At 43.8% G+C, this 18,390-nt stretch overlaps 1 protein-coding gene across 1 annotated transcript; it reads left to right on the top strand.

Moving 5' to 3' along the window:
- Nucleotides 1-724: 724 nt before the first annotated feature.
- Nucleotides 725-9,954, top strand: LOC147663640 (uncharacterized). The gene is made up of 4 exons (XM_086950303.1): nt 725-1,313; nt 3,397-3,510; nt 3,816-3,917; nt 7,444-9,954. The coding sequence occupies exons 1-4, from the start codon at nt 725-727 to the stop codon at nt 8,202-8,204; spliced, it is 1,566 nt and encodes a 521-aa protein (XP_086806429.1). The 3' UTR covers nt 8,205-9,954.
- Nucleotides 9,955-18,390: the final 8,436 nt, after the last annotated feature.

Here is an 18,390-nt window from a genome sequence, read left to right as displayed (position 1 = left end):
GGACCCGGTGAACAACCTCTCATCGGTCCTGCGGGAGGTGGTGCGGTTTGGGGCCCTTTCGGGACTGAAGGTGAACTGGCCAAAGTCAGTGGCTTTCCCTCTGACCCCTGTTACCGAACCCTTCGAGATGGACTACCCGCTACAATGGTCCACGGACCCGGTCAGATACCTGGGTATAAAGATACACACGGACCCAGACATAGTGTTACGCGAAAACTACGGTGTTGCCTATAGTAAACTAGTTGACGATGTAGAGCTCTGGATTAAGCTACCGCTATCTTTAATGGGCCGCATTGCCTTGATGAAGATGGTGGTCCTCCCGAGATTTTTTTTCCTCTTTAATAACCTCCCGATTGTCCTCTCCAGGGCTTTCTTCACGACCTTAAACAAACTCCTTATCAGGCTCGCCTGGGCCGGGAAACAACCTAGAATCCAATGGAAGGTGCTTCAGCTCCCATACGAGCAAGGGGGGCTGGCCGCCCCAGATCTGGAACGTTACTATAGGATAGCGCAGGCCTCTCACCTCCATACCTGGATACACGGCGACCCGGATATCCCGCATGTGATTCTGGAGCGCCTTTTCGCGGCCCCTACTCCACTCCCGGCGACTATCTGTAGCCCTGGCGACCGCAGAGTGGGCACACTGGATTCCATCCGTTCCACTAACCACGCTTGGAACTCCATAATACAGAGGCAAGATAAGATACTACTGTATGCTCCTAATATGCCGATACATTGGGCCCTTTGGCTTCCTACTTTGGCGGAACCTGGCGTACACAAAGCCTTAGCTGGTCTAGGGGCGCACACGCTGGGGGACCTTTTCCAACATGGCAAAGTTAAGACGTGGGATCAGCTGGTGCGGGGGCTTGACCGCCCCTCCCTGCTCCATCGCTTCCAGTATCACAGGGTGCGTAGCGCCCTGCTGGACTTTCTAGGCCCCGATATGGAGGAACCCCCTGTGATACCAGAGCTAGAGTATGTCATTCACACAGAGTCCCAGAAGAAGCTTACTTCTAAGCTTTACAATATGGGACACGCCCACACGGCACTGCAGTACACTAGGGCGCGATTGGCCTGGCAGACCGATTTAGACATGCACATTGACGATGGAATGTGGACGTACTGCTGCGCGGCCACCAGGCGGATCTCGCTGAATGGGAGACACCGCCTTCTTCACTTTAAATTCCTGCAACGAGTATATTATACACCTGAAAGATTGCATCGCTATGGGCTTCGCGACTCTCCCCGTTGCGAGAGATGCCGCGCCCCAGTAGCGGACTTCATGCACGTGGCCTGGCTATGTCCGGGAATCAGTAAGTACTGGACGACTATTTTTACGGAATTAAGCAAAATAACGGGACAGGAACTGGACGCTGACCCGGCACTCGCCCTGCTGGGCTATACGAGGAATGTGCCGGCGCCGGTGCGTAAACTGGTCAGCATGGGCATACTACTTGCCAAACGGGTCGTGGCCTCCTGTTGGATGAAGGGTCCGCTCCCGACTCTCAAGCGGTGGGCTAACGACATGCTGTACTGTAACACGCAGGCGGAGACATATAGCGAATTGCTCCCTCCCCGAAGCCGCCCCAAAAACTTCTGGGAGCTCTATCGCACCTATCTCTACTCCAGGACGGACGATGACGACTTGGCCTCGGGAGGGGATGAGGGCCAGGAGGGCGCAGCGAACATAGATCCCCCCTGATTCCAGCGGCAGTACCGCTTGCTAGACAGCGCTACCAAGTTAGGTAGACGTTCAGCCATTCCCAGTCTTACGGGATCATACATACACCTGGGCACTCAGCAGGAGATGCACACCACCACTCCACACACCTCTCCAACAGATTGCACCTTACACCACAGGGAACATGCAGACTAGGGACCGGTTACGAGAGGGCGGGGTTGGGGGTTGGGTTGTTAGTTGGGAGAAAATATAAAATTTTACAGATATGTCTACTATGCACAGCGCACGATGCAATACCACTGGCATACCATCCTGGGACCTTCACTGACCGGCCTGTACACTGGACAATTCCAAGCTGGGAGCTTCTTCTTGGTACCCTTGTTGTAAACACTACTGTCTCATTGGTAAGAAGACCTGGCCTACCGCCGGCCCGAGAAGGGATGTAGGTGAAAGGCCCTGTACGCAATGTAATGTGATATTGTTTGATAAATAAATTTAAAAAAAATAAAAAATTAATTGTTTATCTATTTACACGCAAAAGTGTTCTTTCTCTCTCAGTGGGGTTTTATTGCAGTTTATAGGTTTAAAAAAACAAGAGTTTCATGATAATGGTTCCTGGGTATCTCCTCTATAAACTCAGAACATCATCTTTGAAAGCTTACTGTAGCTTCATCGGTTAAGGAAAGTTTGAATTACTGCAGATTTTGATATCTTCCTTTGGGCTAAAACAATGATTGTTTACACTTGTTTTGGGACAGCACTGGGACTTTCTAGGGACAGGGCACTTGATTATGGTGGCGGTGGGACTGCCACCATCAGGCCGTCAGTGGCAGTCTCACCTCCATCCAGCCCATTGGATCCGACCGCAGTATTAGGATGCAGGCGGTTGGAGCGCGGCTGTCAGGGGGAAAGACCGCTGCATCCGACAGAATCAAGGATCCTGTCAAGGCGGCGATTGGACTCCTATTCCCTTCAAAGACAGCTTAGGAATCCCTTTCCACCTACCCTTTCATTGCGATTCCCCCGCCATGAAAAGGCAGGCAGAAAGTAACTTTGGGGGCCCCTAGCAGGGCCCTCTTCCTCCTGGCCCTCCCCTATAGGTCCTGGGGGGCACATATGGTGTCCCTCTAAACATCCCTGCACCATGTGGCTGGCACCACATGGTGCTTGCCACATAGTATGATTTGATATGATTTGCATTGCGGCATGTGCTGCAGCCCGCAGCACCCACCGCAATGCAAAATATACACATTGCAACCGCGTGAAGGCGGTTGCATCGTAATACCGGCAGCGGGATATCTGACTTCTAGTTGGGAGCTCCTGCTTCCGCCGCAGTTCCGGCATCGTAATCAGGCCCTATAGTATCATAATTTAAAGGGATCATGAATTGCTAATGTATGGCTTCATTATCTCTGGATTTTAATTGCTTATTTAATACTTGGCCTAATAACACAAGTATTCTCTCTATTGATATGTCTTCACCCTGCAACCTGATGCATTATCTCTGTACGTTTTTAAGATGCTTCTTGAAAAACAATTTTATTGTTGTCATGTATATGAAAAATATGTTTGTGGCTATACTGCTTTAATACTTAGGTCCCCTCTTCTGAAGAACATTACTGAACTGAAATGTAATTTATGCAGTAATTAAAAGTGTTGAAAGTGTCATTTTTATGCTTTCTTATACACCTAAATGTTCTTAACTTAATCTGCAGAATTACAATATCCAAATACAGACATTTATGTGAAGAAAGACGAAGAGCCAATGTTTATTTTAAATGATGATTTTAATACAGAAGTTGGAAAAAACACCTCTGGCCCCTCCGTAGGTAAGTTCCAGATGTTTTCCTGCTGTGGGATTGTTTGTGGAGGTAGTCCTTACCGGTCAGTTGTCCCTGACCCGTGCGTGATACATTCCTGACGTCGGTCAGTTTATGAACCCTTCTCCGCATGTCGCGGATCCTTTCGAGTTGCTTCCCTTTGTGAGTTGAAAGAACGAAGAATCTACTTCCAACGGTGAAGGCAGTCCGCTTGCTCCCAATATGGCCTTCTGATTACATTTGTATGTCATGCTCATTCTTGTATAATGTACATTTCCATATGTTTTGCTATAATACATAATGTTTTTCCATAGCAGGTCATGACATGATTTCATTTTGCATCAAAGATGAGGACGAGGCGGATTGCTTGAACCATAAGAGCATGAACAGATTGAAAGATAACAGCAGTTCCAAGGGTGAGTTCACGGTGCTTCGCGTATTAACATCACCTGTGGAAAGACCCCTTTCCACGCACAGGCGCGCACATGCCTTTCGTCCTTTGAAAGTCAATGTAGCCTTTTCTGCTCCAGCAGTCTATCATATTCTTGGCTAGCGACCGTATTCAGGAAGCCACCCATGTCAGGAATCTTGCTTCTTAGGGGACATGAGTATTGTTACAGGCTTGCCCGGAATACATCTCTCCATATTCAAGCAGGGTTCTGCTTTTGGACATTGTTTGGTTTGGAGTGCTTGAAACATCACGCTGTCATCGATGGGGAGGTCTCCCTTGATCTTACAATGACTGCTGAGATCTAGGTGAGATTTCCCCTCAAAATATCTGCTAGCAGCAATGTTTTTTCCTGGATTATTTGCATATTATCAATTAACTTTTTTGTAATTTGTCCTGCAAACTGCGCTTTCAGAATAGAGATGTCTGGTTGTCTAGTCCTGCACCCCTTGCTTTGCTCTGACCTGTTAACTCTGGCTTTGCAAGTCATGAGCTATAGTCCTTGTTAAGCGATGGGGTTTGTATCTGCACCTCCCTCTTGCTCCCGTCCTACAGGATATCCTTACTGGAAGGTGTTAGTGGTAACTTCTGAGTGAGGTTTTGTGTTCCGCGTCTGCCCCAGACCCTGTTTTTTGTTTTTTGGTTGAATTCATGAATTTAGTTTGTTATAAGTGGGGACTTTTCCAACTATAGTTTGGGGGAATAGATAACACTCTGTACTTTATGTTATTCTGTACCGAGTACCTCCAAGCACAAAGGCGTTGGTCATTCTCATTATTTAGGATAAAGGTATAGGCTCAAAGGAAGAACCAATGTCCCTCTGTCTTAGTACAGAGGAGACATAAGTTGTGTTTTCAGTGTCTTCTTTTTTTATGGTTAGTTTGGCCAAATATCAAACATCAGATTGTTTCTCGATGATTTGTTGATATTGTAAGCGCCAATTTGGGCATAAAATATGTATGTTGCTTTTTAGAGGCTTTTAACTTGTATATTCATATTTGACAGGGGTGCTTAGTATAGTGGGTTATTACTGCACGCAATTTTCTTAAGGGTCTGTGTATTGTTTTTATATAATTTTATTTGCAATGCATTACAAGGCTTCTATGCTGATAACAATAAACTTGTATGGATCCTATAGATTCATCACTCCATGAGTTCTAACTCATAGTTAAAACTTTAAAGTTTTCAAATATGTTAATACATGTCTCGTTCCATCTTCCTATCCAAGTTAACAACAAGTTGTCATCCTCTGCATCCCCACACACTTCTCAGCTTGATCTATGAGTGGACATAAAAGACAACAGTAGGACTCGAGGTGACTTGATCATGTTCATGGAGTGAGATCCCTGTCGCATGTGTTAGGTGGTCAACCTCGAGTCTGGGGAACTTGGTTCAAGTCTCGGCAATGACAGCCGAACATGCTGTGATTCTGGGCAAATCACTTAATCTCCCCGTGCCTAACAAAAATGAGCCCTCATGAAATGCAACTGCTGCTATGCAAAGCGCTCTGATACCCGATTCGGGTCAAGATTGCGCTATATAAAACTGCAAAATAAAAAAAATAATAATCATGTGTAGTCGGCCAGCCATGTTATCAACCAGTCTTAAAGCACAGTTCTTTCTGAATCAGCGGGTGTTTTGTGGTTCTTGATAGAACACTGTTGTGATGTGATCTCGTTTGGGAAAGTCTTCTGAATGTACCCAGCCAGGCCAGGGGACTGTGTACGTCTTCGGGGGGAACAGAGAGCCTCTTCTAATGGTCTCTTCTGAGTCAGCTCTTCATTCGTCTGCAAGTAAACCCAGTGCCTGCATGGATTCAGCTCAAGAATCTTTTATTGTGGCACCAGGATGCCCTTCAAGGTAATGTGCGCTTTACAAATACACACAGTTTGATGTTTGAAGTCCATTTGCATTCAGTCTGTACCATCATTTGGAAGCTCAATGCCAAAAAGTAAACTAACATTTGCAAATAAGTAAAAAACGCGTCTTATTAGCATATTTCAGACACTCTATTCTCTAACACTTTTAATTCCTTATTAACAAAAACTGCTCCCTGGTCTGTCCAAAAGATATGACATGTAATTGGCAGCATCCCCAAAAGGTTCATGTCAGAGCGGATTAATGTTAATAGAGTTTAACTCCTGAAGTACAAACTATTTTCCACATTTTGTGGTTCGCCAAAGTGAAATCCTCAACCACACCGCCGGGCCTTACCGTGGGTCTCTGTAAAAATGCCGGCATAACCTGGAGCTGACAGACAGACCTCTGTTGATGGGCTCATTATTAACCACTCTTTCATTTCTTAGTTAAACGTTCTAACACTTGGTTGAGTAGATGCCTTCTCTGTTTCATTTATCGAGCGTGTCCTCCAGATCAAATAACTCTAATGTGTTCAAGCGTTTAACTCAGTGTGACTTTTATCTGTTTTACACACAAGCTTTTGCAGTGCTGTATTAAGTGCAGGTGCCTTCATCTTAAGAAGGATGAAGTTTATGCTTGGCCCTACACAACACTAGTGTCCACCGTACAATTAAACAGCACTAGCTCTTGAAAAGTATGTGTTAGAAAGAAGATTCAAATGGTTCTGGGATCAGCTCCAACAAACAGAACACAACCCCGAGGCCCAGTGAAATATTGAAAATCTCCTTCCCCTGGTGGAAAAGGTAGTATGAGCTCCCTCAAAGTAAGGATTTCATCTCTCTAGGATGCTCAATGGCACTTTTATTTTGTGTGTTTCCTAGCGACTAGAAAACTTATATTTGAGCACATTTCTGTAAGCATATTATTATTGCTGTGTTCTTTTTGCCTGTTCATTTTATGTGTTTAATTGTGTGTTTTGTATTAGAAAACCGCCTCTTCTTTTAAAGATCCTTATCTATTATTAGTGACCTGCTGTGAAATATTACTTTTGCCTCGATCTGTCTTCTCCTTACCAGGGGTCCTTCAGGCCACCATTACTTCAGCCTCACCCAAGTACTACAAAAACCACAAGCAAGCAAGGTCTTGGGTGCAGACTGAAGGGGATAACATGCCCAACCAGTATCAGGCATCATAAATGAAAGGCTGTCTGTGCAATTTAGTCATTAAAGTGCGGTCTCCTCATTGGCACTGTTCCAGTGCTATATGCATGGAAAAGTAATGTTTACCCGTGGCTCTGATAAGTAAGGTGCTCACAAGTGCTGCTCGGCCGATGATCAAAGCATGAGTCACATCAGTTACATTATGAAGCACTCATGGAATAAACCTAGGATGTCACATGTAGCTTCAAGAGGGCCTGGGCCATTCCAGAGTTTCAGAAAACCCACACATAATGCATTTAAATTCATTTACTCCAAATAGAACTTACATAGTAAGTAGTTTTCTTAAAATAAAGCTGGACTGCAACTCACCTTGTCCTGCTTTTGACACCCCTGGTATAATCTGTGAACCTTGATAACCTTATATTACTTTTTATATGTGCCAAAGCTGATGGTCTTAATTGTTTAATTCAACAGGTAATGTGGATCTAAGCAAAGCAGATAAAAGAGGACATTATTCAAACTATATGAAAACAACAATGCCATTTAAAATATCATCAGTCAAAATAGATCTCCCGTTGGACTCCGGGAAGACAGCAACTTCTAAAGGCCAGGCATGGTCAGAAATCCACGATGAGCTGCAGGGAGAGAATAATGGCCAGTACGAAAGTGGCTTCAGCAGTCTAACACGGGATTGTTCAGATCAAGGAATTCCCATAACTGGGATGCCTAATGAATGTGATGAAACTGAGATTGCTGTGAGAAATGCGCTAGTATTTGCACATCGACAAAACAAAAAGCCAAACTGGACATGGTATAAATGTACTGTATGTGAGAAAGGCTTCAGACAGAGAATTGAGCTTACAAGACACATGAAAACACATGTGGGAGAGACTTTGCATCAGTGCACTCATTGTAAAAAGACTTTTACCAAAAGAAGTGCTTTCCATCGGCATCAAAGAACACATTCAGGAGAGAGACCGTATCACTGCAGTCAGTGTGACAAAAGTTTCACTATGAAGTCGAACCTCAATATGCATCTCAGAGCACATTCTGGAGAAAGACCTTATCAGTGCACGTATTGTGAGCAAAGCTTCATTCGAAATTACCATCTTATTCTCCATGAGAGAACACACACGGGAGAGAGGCCCTATAAGTGTACTGAGTGTGACAAAAGCTTCAGTCAGAAAGTCAATCTGACTCGACATGAGAAAACACACAATGGGGAGAGGAGATGAGTGAGGTTTCCGCTGTCACATCTGAGCTGAACACCCTCCAAGAACGGGATTGGATGTAGCATTTGTCTCCTCAAAACCTGCGTGGGAAAGACACAGACACTCCATGTGCTGTTTTAAATAAAACATACCATTAATATATGTATAACATCAGGTAATTAACATGGCCATGTGATGTTATTAAATTGCAATCGCTGTTGGTGGAACTTAGGTGGCGGCCACAAAAAGCCTTCACTGAGCCAGGAAACGTGAAAGAAACAGAGGTGCTTTTATTTGTAGCACAAAATATAAATTTGTATTCTCGTTATACAATTTATGAACAACTGTGAGACCCTAACTCAGAGTGAGACCTTCTCAGACGTCCGACATTAACCTTAGGAGAGGAAGGACATCAGTGCAATGGTTGTGAGGAGGCATGAGTTTTAAAGCTACCTATTGTTACACCCGAAGTACACTCGGGAAAGGAATCACACTGGTGACTGAGATGATAGGATGAAGAACAGAACGCTGAGCGATCACACACTGGCCTAAAAATGTAGCTCATGTTTGTCATTAAACATATAGAATATGCAATCTACCTTGGAGACAATAACGTAGAAATGCAGCAAATGTGAAAAAATATAATAAACAGAATTCTCCAAAAAGATAAATTCACTGATATCAATGAACTCCTATTAGCTAATATTGTTAGTGAATATGAAGGGGGTTTTACATTGCTACTAAACTGGTACATCCGAGCATGTCCATAATTTAAATTAAAGTGATGACTTTGGTAAACTATATTAAACCATCTACTATTGTGGGCAGAGTAGCAGTGGAGAAGTATGGGACTCCTCTTCCTGGACAGTGAAAAACATTAGATGTGTTGGAATGGGGTTAGCAAGAGATAGTGAAATTTAAGATAGGCCAAGGGTTTTTTGGCAGGTCTAAATTGTTTATGAACACCAATATATCTTTTTAGTATGAACTGCCATATTTCAAGGGAGAAGAGACTGGAGAGGAAATCTAGCAGCAGACACGTCCCTCTCTCCTCTGGATGATTAGTTGGGTGGATTTGATAGGTGTGGTACTGAATGGTTTTATATGGATATCAGGAGCAGATGTCAGTGGTAATCTAGTCTGTTTGGGACCCCTTAAATGACTATCTCACAAATAGTGGTATTTTAAGGTTTGGGCACAAATATGTTACTTAAAATAATTACTATATAAGCCTTATTTGCCCCTTTTTTTGCAATTGTCTCTGATACTGGGGAATAACCAGTTCAAATATACAATTAAGTAGGAAGGTGGTTGGCTTTCTCTCAAATTCTGGAATGTGTTCTACTAAGGTTAAGAGCGGGCACTAGTGACTGCTCTAAAATGCTGCACTAGGAGAATGGGGCTTAAACTGACATTATTATAAGTGTTGCTTAATTGGAGCTGGTGATGGGTGCCGCGCCATACCTGCTCTCGTGCTTGCGTGTTTAGGTACCAGATGCAAGGTTCATATCTCTTGTGAAAAAGAGGTTTACAATAAAGATTTTTTGAGGCATAATGTCAAGTTGTAAAATGTAATATAAACAATGTATAGGAAGGAGTTACAGAGTCCAGTCTATGTGTACAGAAGCAAGGGGGAATTTTCAGAGCCCAGTAAACCAGATGCAAGATGTACACGCAGCAAAGGATGATCCTGAACCATTTACGAAATCACAGCAGGATTTATTTTTGATCTATAACATTTGATGTACACTATTTAGGTATTGTTCTATTGAGGAAAAAATAAAATATAAAAAGTTTAATTAACAAATGATTGATGATTACCTGTATTATCATGTGTCTGCTATTATTGCATCTACTAAGCTTCTCAACTTAATAGTATATGGTTTATAGAATATTCTGAAAACATCTCAGTGGGATCAGGGAGAACACATGAGGTTAAGCCATTGGCTGGGATTCAAAAAAGCAAACCCTGCATTCTCATCATTGTTAAAGTTGTGAAATGTACTTGTGCAGTGACTAGAAAATGATGAGACGTTTTTGGTTCCAGTTCAAGGAAAACGGCTGAAGTGATTTGGAATAACTATAAATTCAAGGTATCATGATAAATTGTTAGAATGTTATTAGAAACAGAATCTCTTCCGTTGAGTAAAAAAGCACACACCTTCGTTTCAACTCAACGTAGACGTTACTTTGAAATCACTTGAATTCTTACCGATAGATTCCTTCTAACGAGAAAGACAGACTGAGGAATGACTACTTCTACCGACGAACCAACTCACTCCTGAACGCACTATAAGAATACTACCAAAAGGGCAAACCACTGACAAAGACTTCCTGGCCAATGTTCAAGGTCATCACTATCAATTAATGCATAAAAAGATCAGACAAAGAGAATGTTTTTATCCAGAATAGTACATATGGTAGAGCATTTGATGATAATTCCCTCAAAAGAGATTATTCTCAATAGTGTTTTTTATGATGCACAGATTATTATGGACTTCACAGCGAATGTTTAACAGATGCGTAAGATTTGATGCAGACGGACGCACCTCAGCAGGTCCCTTTTAGCACCTTTGAATTTGTCTCAATATCAAGGGCGTTTGTTTTGATAGAGTGGCCCACAGATTGCTCGTGGATTGATCTGGCCATCTTAGTTATGAAAATGAAGCTTTTTGTATAATCTAATGGCGCTAGCTCTGAAAATCTTATCATGTAAATGGGAGAAACAGCACTCCCGTAGGGTGCTTGCACAACTCCTCTGATGCGTGTATGTCAAGCATGTATAAAACATGCGACTTAAAACAGCACGCTGATTCAGAGTTAGGTCTGCAACTCTGGGGTGTGTGTTGGTGGCTCTTGTAACTGGAAATTCTACTAGTTTAAGGTGGCTTGTCTCATAGAAGCTGGCATTTCAAAGGTTGTGAATGCCTTAGAGGATGTGCATGTGTGGGCATTCACAACTTGCACTTATCGCTCTTTTAAGCATAAGCCCAATTCAAGAGCACAATGATGGGGCAATCAGGGTCAGAAAAAAACCCTAGCCACCCTTCTTTATTCAGGATTTGTTCAACTATATAAATGTTTTCTATGTGCACCATAGAAAAGGGCAGAGTAAAGCCCTTCCATAAACTGTGCATTTTCTTCTCTGCAGTTAATCCTTTGTTTTCGGTTTAGCTTTGACAGCCATAGACTAGCTGAAAATATTTATGTCGTAGATTTACCTATCTGTAATCCAAATAGATCTACGTTGTAGATATATGCCTATCTCTGTGTGGAATTTTAACATTTGGCGAATATTACACACTATTGCAACAACACAGCGAGAGGAAGGGTCATAAGGAAATTTTTAAAGATCAGCCCAGGTTCACATCCCCAATTCCTAACATTTATAAAAAACACAACAAACCGGGGGTCTCAATGCCAATATTGTGGCAAGCTAATCACACTCTCACTAAGGTAAAGTGTTGCCTATATCGCACAGAAAAGCCACAAAACAAGGAACTCAAAACCAAAGAACAAAACACTACACATAATATGTGGTAAGGAGCCGCCTTATGCACAGTCTGGATAACCATCAACTTCTCGTGGTGATTAATATTATCATTTGGTCAACCAGCTAAGGGAATGGTGTATCTCTTGATCATAGAGAACACCATACCAGAAGTACTGGGCTGGATCATACCCACATTCACTCTGAGAAACGTAGTGAACAACTGCTTAGTTGATCACCGAGAAGATGAGAAAAGAAGAGAAGCAGTGCAAAACAAAAAAACCTGTGAGGTGGTGAATTAAAATAGGGTGGTGTGTCCCGAAATACAGAACCTTTCATTGAAAAATGCGGGCACATCCCCTAACTAAAAACAGAACAGTGCAAAATGCAGTTTCAACAAATAAATGCCAAAAAAGGTCTGACATGTTTCAGCCAGACAGGCTAAAAGTCCATAGGCTTTCTTAAGGGCCTCTGCTCTCATAATTTGCTACTGCATACACAAGTGATAATTAGTGAAAAATGTGACAAACATTAAACAAAATACTTGCTGTTATTCATAAATGTAATAACGTAAGAAGGTTGGAATAAATACAACCAGTAGAAATCAGATCCTCTGCATCAAGGAATGCAGATGGCATCTACAACAAATCAAATAAACAGTTATAGACGTTTAATTCCTTGTTAAGTTCCTCAAGTGAAAAGTGAAAAAACTATTTGAAACTATTAATATGTGATGTTAGCGCTGGTAAGCCTGTGCTGGGTGATTACCACTCTCGATAAGTCACTAGGGAAGATATGTCCTGAATAATCATCTGTTCAGCCAAGACAATAAAGTCTCCCTTGATCATCATTTGTAGATGAATTACCAATTGACTTATTAAAATCAGTAAGAAAAGCCAAGACCCTTCCGGATTGATCATAAACAAAAGCTGCTCTCCAGGTGAGGTTAGGAGTGAGATAAACCTCAGGGGACACTGCTTCGACTATTTCCCTTTCTGGGTGGCATCAAGCTTTCCTACCAGTTCCTCATCTCATTCGAGCGCATACCTGTGGTGTTGCTATGTTCTTTTGTGGAATGTGATGGTGTCACGATGAGGAATGTAGAACGTTTTGGGATTTGGGTTCTTGGCGTGGCAGTTGATGTTTAAACCTGGACATTATGGGTTGTAATTTGTTTCCCTGCTGAAGGGGAGTAGACAATAAAGGATACTCTTTACTTCAACATTGCGTGATGATGTCATTATACTACAAAGTTGGAGTCAACTCCGCTAGAACTGGTGTGCGAGCGATCCTACAGATGCAAAATTTTGGCAGATCAAAAAAAATAAGGGATTGGATTGAGGTGTCTGAATGCATTAAAAGTACCTGTTTTAAAGAGAAAGACTCATTCACTCATTGCAGTAAGAAAAGAGTGTTTAAAGCGGAGTGCAGTGGAGCAAGCACGCGCAAACTGTTAAGGAGGAGGAGCAAGACAGATCTCGTGAGGCAGAGCGAAACAGCTGGGAGGTCAAACGACATGACGCAGATATGTAAGAGCGGCCATTTTGAATTGGGCAACATGTACTGCAGAGGAAGGTGAAGTAAGTGGAGTAACGACGCAACACGTTCAACGTGAGGAGCGGCCATATTTGGTCAGGAAGAAAATACTGGAATTTGAATTGAGTTATGGTGATATGTGCAACAAATGTAAGTTATGTGCGTTCACAGATGGTGATGCGCACACCATTCAGGAGCATTTTGAAATAAAATTGGAGGGTGAAAGGTATATTACAATGGAGATGCACACACCATTAAGAAGCGTCTTGGCTTAAATCTGTCCGTGGAATGGATATTACAGTGTGGTTGTTCAGATTTGGTTGAATTAAGTATGATCACACTCTGTGAAACTCACATCAGTTTGAGGAATTGTGCAGCAGAAACACAGTTAGATATTTTTTGGGGGGTTTAAGGTAAATAAGCATTTGAAGAAGTTTTACTACGGTGATGTGCACACCTTATTTAACTTTAAGAATATCTTCATTTGTGCACACTTTATTGGGGTGTGTGGGTGCTGGTCCTGTTTCTTTTTAGCGGCAGTGATGTGTGCAACACAGACTTTTACTTTGACTCCACCAATACCATTTTTTCCGTTTTCAGGGGAGCCACGTATGAAGTGGCAAGAATGGAAAGATTATTTTATATGGTCACCATAAACAATGATACGTCTACTCTTGAAATTAAAAAGGAGATACTTTTACATTCTCTGTGCCTGGAGGGTATTAAGCAGTACAATCAGATGGAGAAGAAAGTGAGAGGGGAAGATTAAACCGATGTTTGTGTTAATGCTTTAGATGATTCAGAAAAATATGCTTCGAAGGTGTGCATTGCTATAGACAGGTATATGTTTATTCGCCGGAAACAAGAGCATAACAAAATGATTGATGATTATTATGCTGTTCTTAAAAAAATGGCAGTACCATGCAGATTTTGGGCATTGCAAGAGGAATTGATAAGAGATCAAATTATCATGCTGATTAATAAAAAGAGAGTACAAGAGAGGTTATGGGCCATGGGAGATGGTACATTAAGCAAAGTGTTGGCGGTTGTAAGGAAAGCAGAAGTGTCATTGAGGTGTACTAAGGCTGCTTTGGATGATTGTAAAGAACGTGATGATGTGTGTGTTGTCTAACAAGAAAAGAGCAAAATCTGTTAAAAAGAGTGTTGAAGGAAGTAAAGCTCGAGAAGTTAAGGAACCTAGGAAATATTTTGCTCCAGCAAAAGTGGAATAAAGGCGGGAAGGACAAAAAGGGTTACGTTTCTATAGGTTTGGTAGTCAGGAACACCTTGCTAACAGTAAACAGTGCAGAGCAAAGGATCAGAAGTGTTCAATTTGTGGGCTAATTGGACATTATGCACTTGTGTGTAGGAGGAGAGGGAGAAGGGAAAGAGTTTAGTGTGGACGGAGAGAAAGAAAAAAGTTTCATCGGAGAAAGAGCGGTCCAACGAAGAGGATGACCGTGTTATACTAGTAAATGATCTAAATTTGGATATAGAAGATCATGGAAGAAACAAGCCAAAATGTGAAGTGATGGTGGCTTGAGTTCCTGTAATTCTTGTGGCTGATTCAGGATCACCGATCACTATCATTAATCTGGAGATGTGAAGGAAAAGATTAATGGAGTGATTGGTAGTGAGTTGAAAAATGTGAGATTAAGCCAGAAGGAATTAAAGATTAATGGAGTGATTTGTAGCGAGTTAAAAAATGTGAGATTAAGCCAGAAAGTTTTACTGGTGAGGCAATTCCCATGGTCCTTGTGCTTTGGGTTGGAGAGATCAACAGAGGATTGAATATCATCCTCAACTCTAACAGTAAAGAACAAGTGTTAGTATTAGATGATGGTAACACTGTGGGAAAGGAACTGTGTGAAGAATTCAAAGGAGTATTCTCTGGCAAGATTGGGATGTTTAAAGGATTTACTCATAGAGTAATATAGAAAGAGGGTGCGGTTCCAGTGAATTTTAAAGTTAGAAATGTTCCTTTTGTGGTTCGTGGGGAGGTGGAAAAGGTCATCTGATTGGATGTCTCTGGTCGTGGTGGCTAGGAACCCCAAAGGGAAAATTAGACGTTCTGTGGATTTTAGTGGTATGAATCGGCAAATTCAGGTTGACAAATTTTCATTGCCAAAAAAGAGAATGAGTTGGTTTTCAACTGTGGACTTATATTCGGCATATCATCAATTTCAACTTCATGAGGAAAGCAGGAAGATTACAGCGTTTGTTATACTGATTGGATGATTTCAGTATGTTTGGATGCCATTTGAACTGGCTTCGGCGGCCTCAGTATTCCAGAGGTTGATGTTTGAAATTCTGAAGAACATCAGTGGAATTGTGTATTTTCAGGACTATGTACTCATTATGGAGGACAATGTACTCATTATTTGGAATTTGAAGCTGCGCTGCGCTTTGTGACACTGCTGTGCCTTGCTGCCTATTAGAATAACATTTCGAGTGTGATTTGATTCGTGATTTGCCCTGCACAGCGCTTTCTGGCTTCACCTGGTATTGCGCTTTCCTCTGCTGGCCTGAGATAGTCTTGCCCCTGCATAGCGCTCCATTTTCATTGTGGCTTTTGTTCTTTGAGACGCTCGCTACGTTTGTTTACCAGACTGCCATTTTGTTTATTTTCGGACCGTCCCTGACCCTCCCTGAACCTCGCTCCCGCCTCCCTGCTGCCCCTCCCACCCACAGAGATACAGGCTGCCCACATCCTCGTGGTGAACTGTGACCGCCCTGCTAACACCAGAAACGGTCGCTCCCCCACCTCCTCTCCTCTCCTGGTATAGTACTTATTGCTGCTGAATTCTGCCTCGCATTTCATTTTATTTGGAATTTGAAGCTGCGCTGCGCTTTGTGACACTGCTGTGCCTTGCTGCCTATTAGAATAACATTTCGAGTGTGATTTGATTTGTGATTTGCCCTGCACAGCGCTTTCTGGCTTCACCTGGTATAGCGCTTTCCTCTGCTGGCCTGAGATAGTCTTGCCCCTGCATAGCGCCCCATTTTCATTGTGGCTTTTGTTGTTTGAGACGCTCGCTACGTTTGTTTACCAGACTGCCATTTTGTTTATTTTTGGACCGTCCCTGACCCTCCCTGAACCTCGCTCCCGCCTCCCTGCTGCCCCTCCCAGGCTCCGCCCCCTCCACTATCCATATATGACAAATGCATCAGCGCGCAGCGATCGCGCCCCAGTTGCGCTGAAGGTGCGCCAAAGGTAAGCCCGTCTACGCCCGTCCGCGCCTGGACCGCGCCCAGCGCCTGTCCCCCTGGCCCCGCTCCACCCATCCCTCCCGCATTACATACGACGCCTCCACCCTCTTAGCCCTAAACCCCGGCCGCCTCCCTAACTGCGCCCAAGCCACTCCTGGACACACCCATGAACCCTTCACATGCAACTCCTGCAAGTACGACGGCACCACGACAAACTCCTCATCCACGAACACCAAACAGAGATCTGACACCAACCACCTAAAATGCATCCTACTCAACACCCGCTCAGTCCCCAGACACGCCATCGAACTCTGGAATTTACTAGACACCATCTCTCCGGACGTCGCCTTCCTAACAGAAACATGGATGAACGCCTCCTCTGCCCCAGACATCACCATTGCCATCCCAGAAGGCTACAAGATCATCCGTAAGGACCGCACCAAGCAAACAGGAGGTGGCATCGCCATTGTCCATAAGAATTCCATCCGAATCTCAACCAGCTCAGACGTCAACCTCGCTAGCGCCGAACACCTCCACTTCCAGATCCACACCGACCCCAAGACCACACTCAGAGGCACCCTCCTCTACAGGCCACCAGGACCCCGTGCACAATTCTGTGTTGACATCACTGACTTTATCTCACCACACGCCCTCCCCTCCGAGGACTACATTCTACTGGGAGACCTCAATTTTCACCTGGAAAAGAGCAACAACAGCAACGCCACCACCCTTCTGGACAATCTCGCCAACCTTGGACTCAAACAACTTGTTAACACCCCCACTCACTACGCAGGTCACACACTCGACCCCATCTTCACCTCAAGCAAACATATCTCCTTCAGTCACACCACAGCTCTCCATTGGACGGACCACAGCTGCGTTCACTTTGTCTACAAAAAGACCACATCCCACAACCATCCTCAACCTACTCTGCGAAAAACTGGAACAAAATCACCATCGACCAGACCTCCTTATCACTTCTTCAAAACCCCCCTGCCCCCTCTTCGAACCCCAACCAAGCAGCCACTAACCTCGCCCAATGGCTAACCAACAGCGCCGACAACCTAGCACCTTTGAAAAAACGTCAAATTAAACGAGACTGCAAAAACGCTTCCTGGTTCAACGATGATCTTAAGAAATCCAAGAAACTCTGTCGCTCCCTTGAGAAGGCCTGGAAAAAAGACCCTAACACCAGCACCAAGGACGCCTTCAAAAACGCCACCCGCACACACCACCAACTGATCCGGACTGCCAAGAAAGCTGCACTTAAAGAACGACTAGACAACAACGCCCACAACAGCAAGGAATTATTCAACATCGTCAAAGAGTTTACCAACCCCTCTGCCAACTCCAATGACATCACTCCCTCTCAAACCCTTTGCGACTCCCTAGCTTCGTTCTTCCACAACAAAATCGCGTGCCACAAGGATCCTCACTCAGCCCCACCCTCTTCAACGTATACATGAGCCCCCTCGCAACCATCGCACGCCAACACAACCTCAACATCATCTCCTACGCTGATGACACTCAACTGATCCTCTCACTCACCAAAGACCCGAACACCGCCAAAACCAACCTACATGAAGGGATGAAAGAAGTAGCCGAATGGATGAGGCACAGCCGTCTGAAACTGAACTCTGACAAGACAGAAGTCCTTATCTTAGGTACCTCCCCCTCCGCCTGGGATGACTCTTGGTGGCCAGAGGCCCTTGGAAAAGCCTCCATCCAGACGGACCACGCACGAAACCTGGGCGTCATCCTTGACTCCTCACTCTCGATGAACAGACAAGTCAACGCCGTTTCATCATCTTGCTTCAACATTCTTCGCATGCTCAAAAAAACATTTCGCTGGATCCCCACCGAAACTAGAAAAACGGTCACCCACGCACTGGTCACGAGCCGTCTGGACTACGGCAACACCCTATACGCCGGTACCACCGCAAAACTTCAGAGAAAACTCCAACGCATCCAGAA

The sequence above is a fragment of the Lissotriton vulgaris genome, unplaced genomic scaffold, assembly GCF_964263255.1.
Source record: "Lissotriton vulgaris unplaced genomic scaffold, aLisVul1.2 SCAFFOLD_1193, whole genome shotgun sequence".
NCBI lineage: Eukaryota > Metazoa > Chordata > Amphibia > Caudata > Salamandridae > Lissotriton > Lissotriton vulgaris.
The sequence above is the reverse complement of the archived record's forward strand: the minus strand, read 5'-3'. Positions and strand labels throughout refer to the sequence as shown.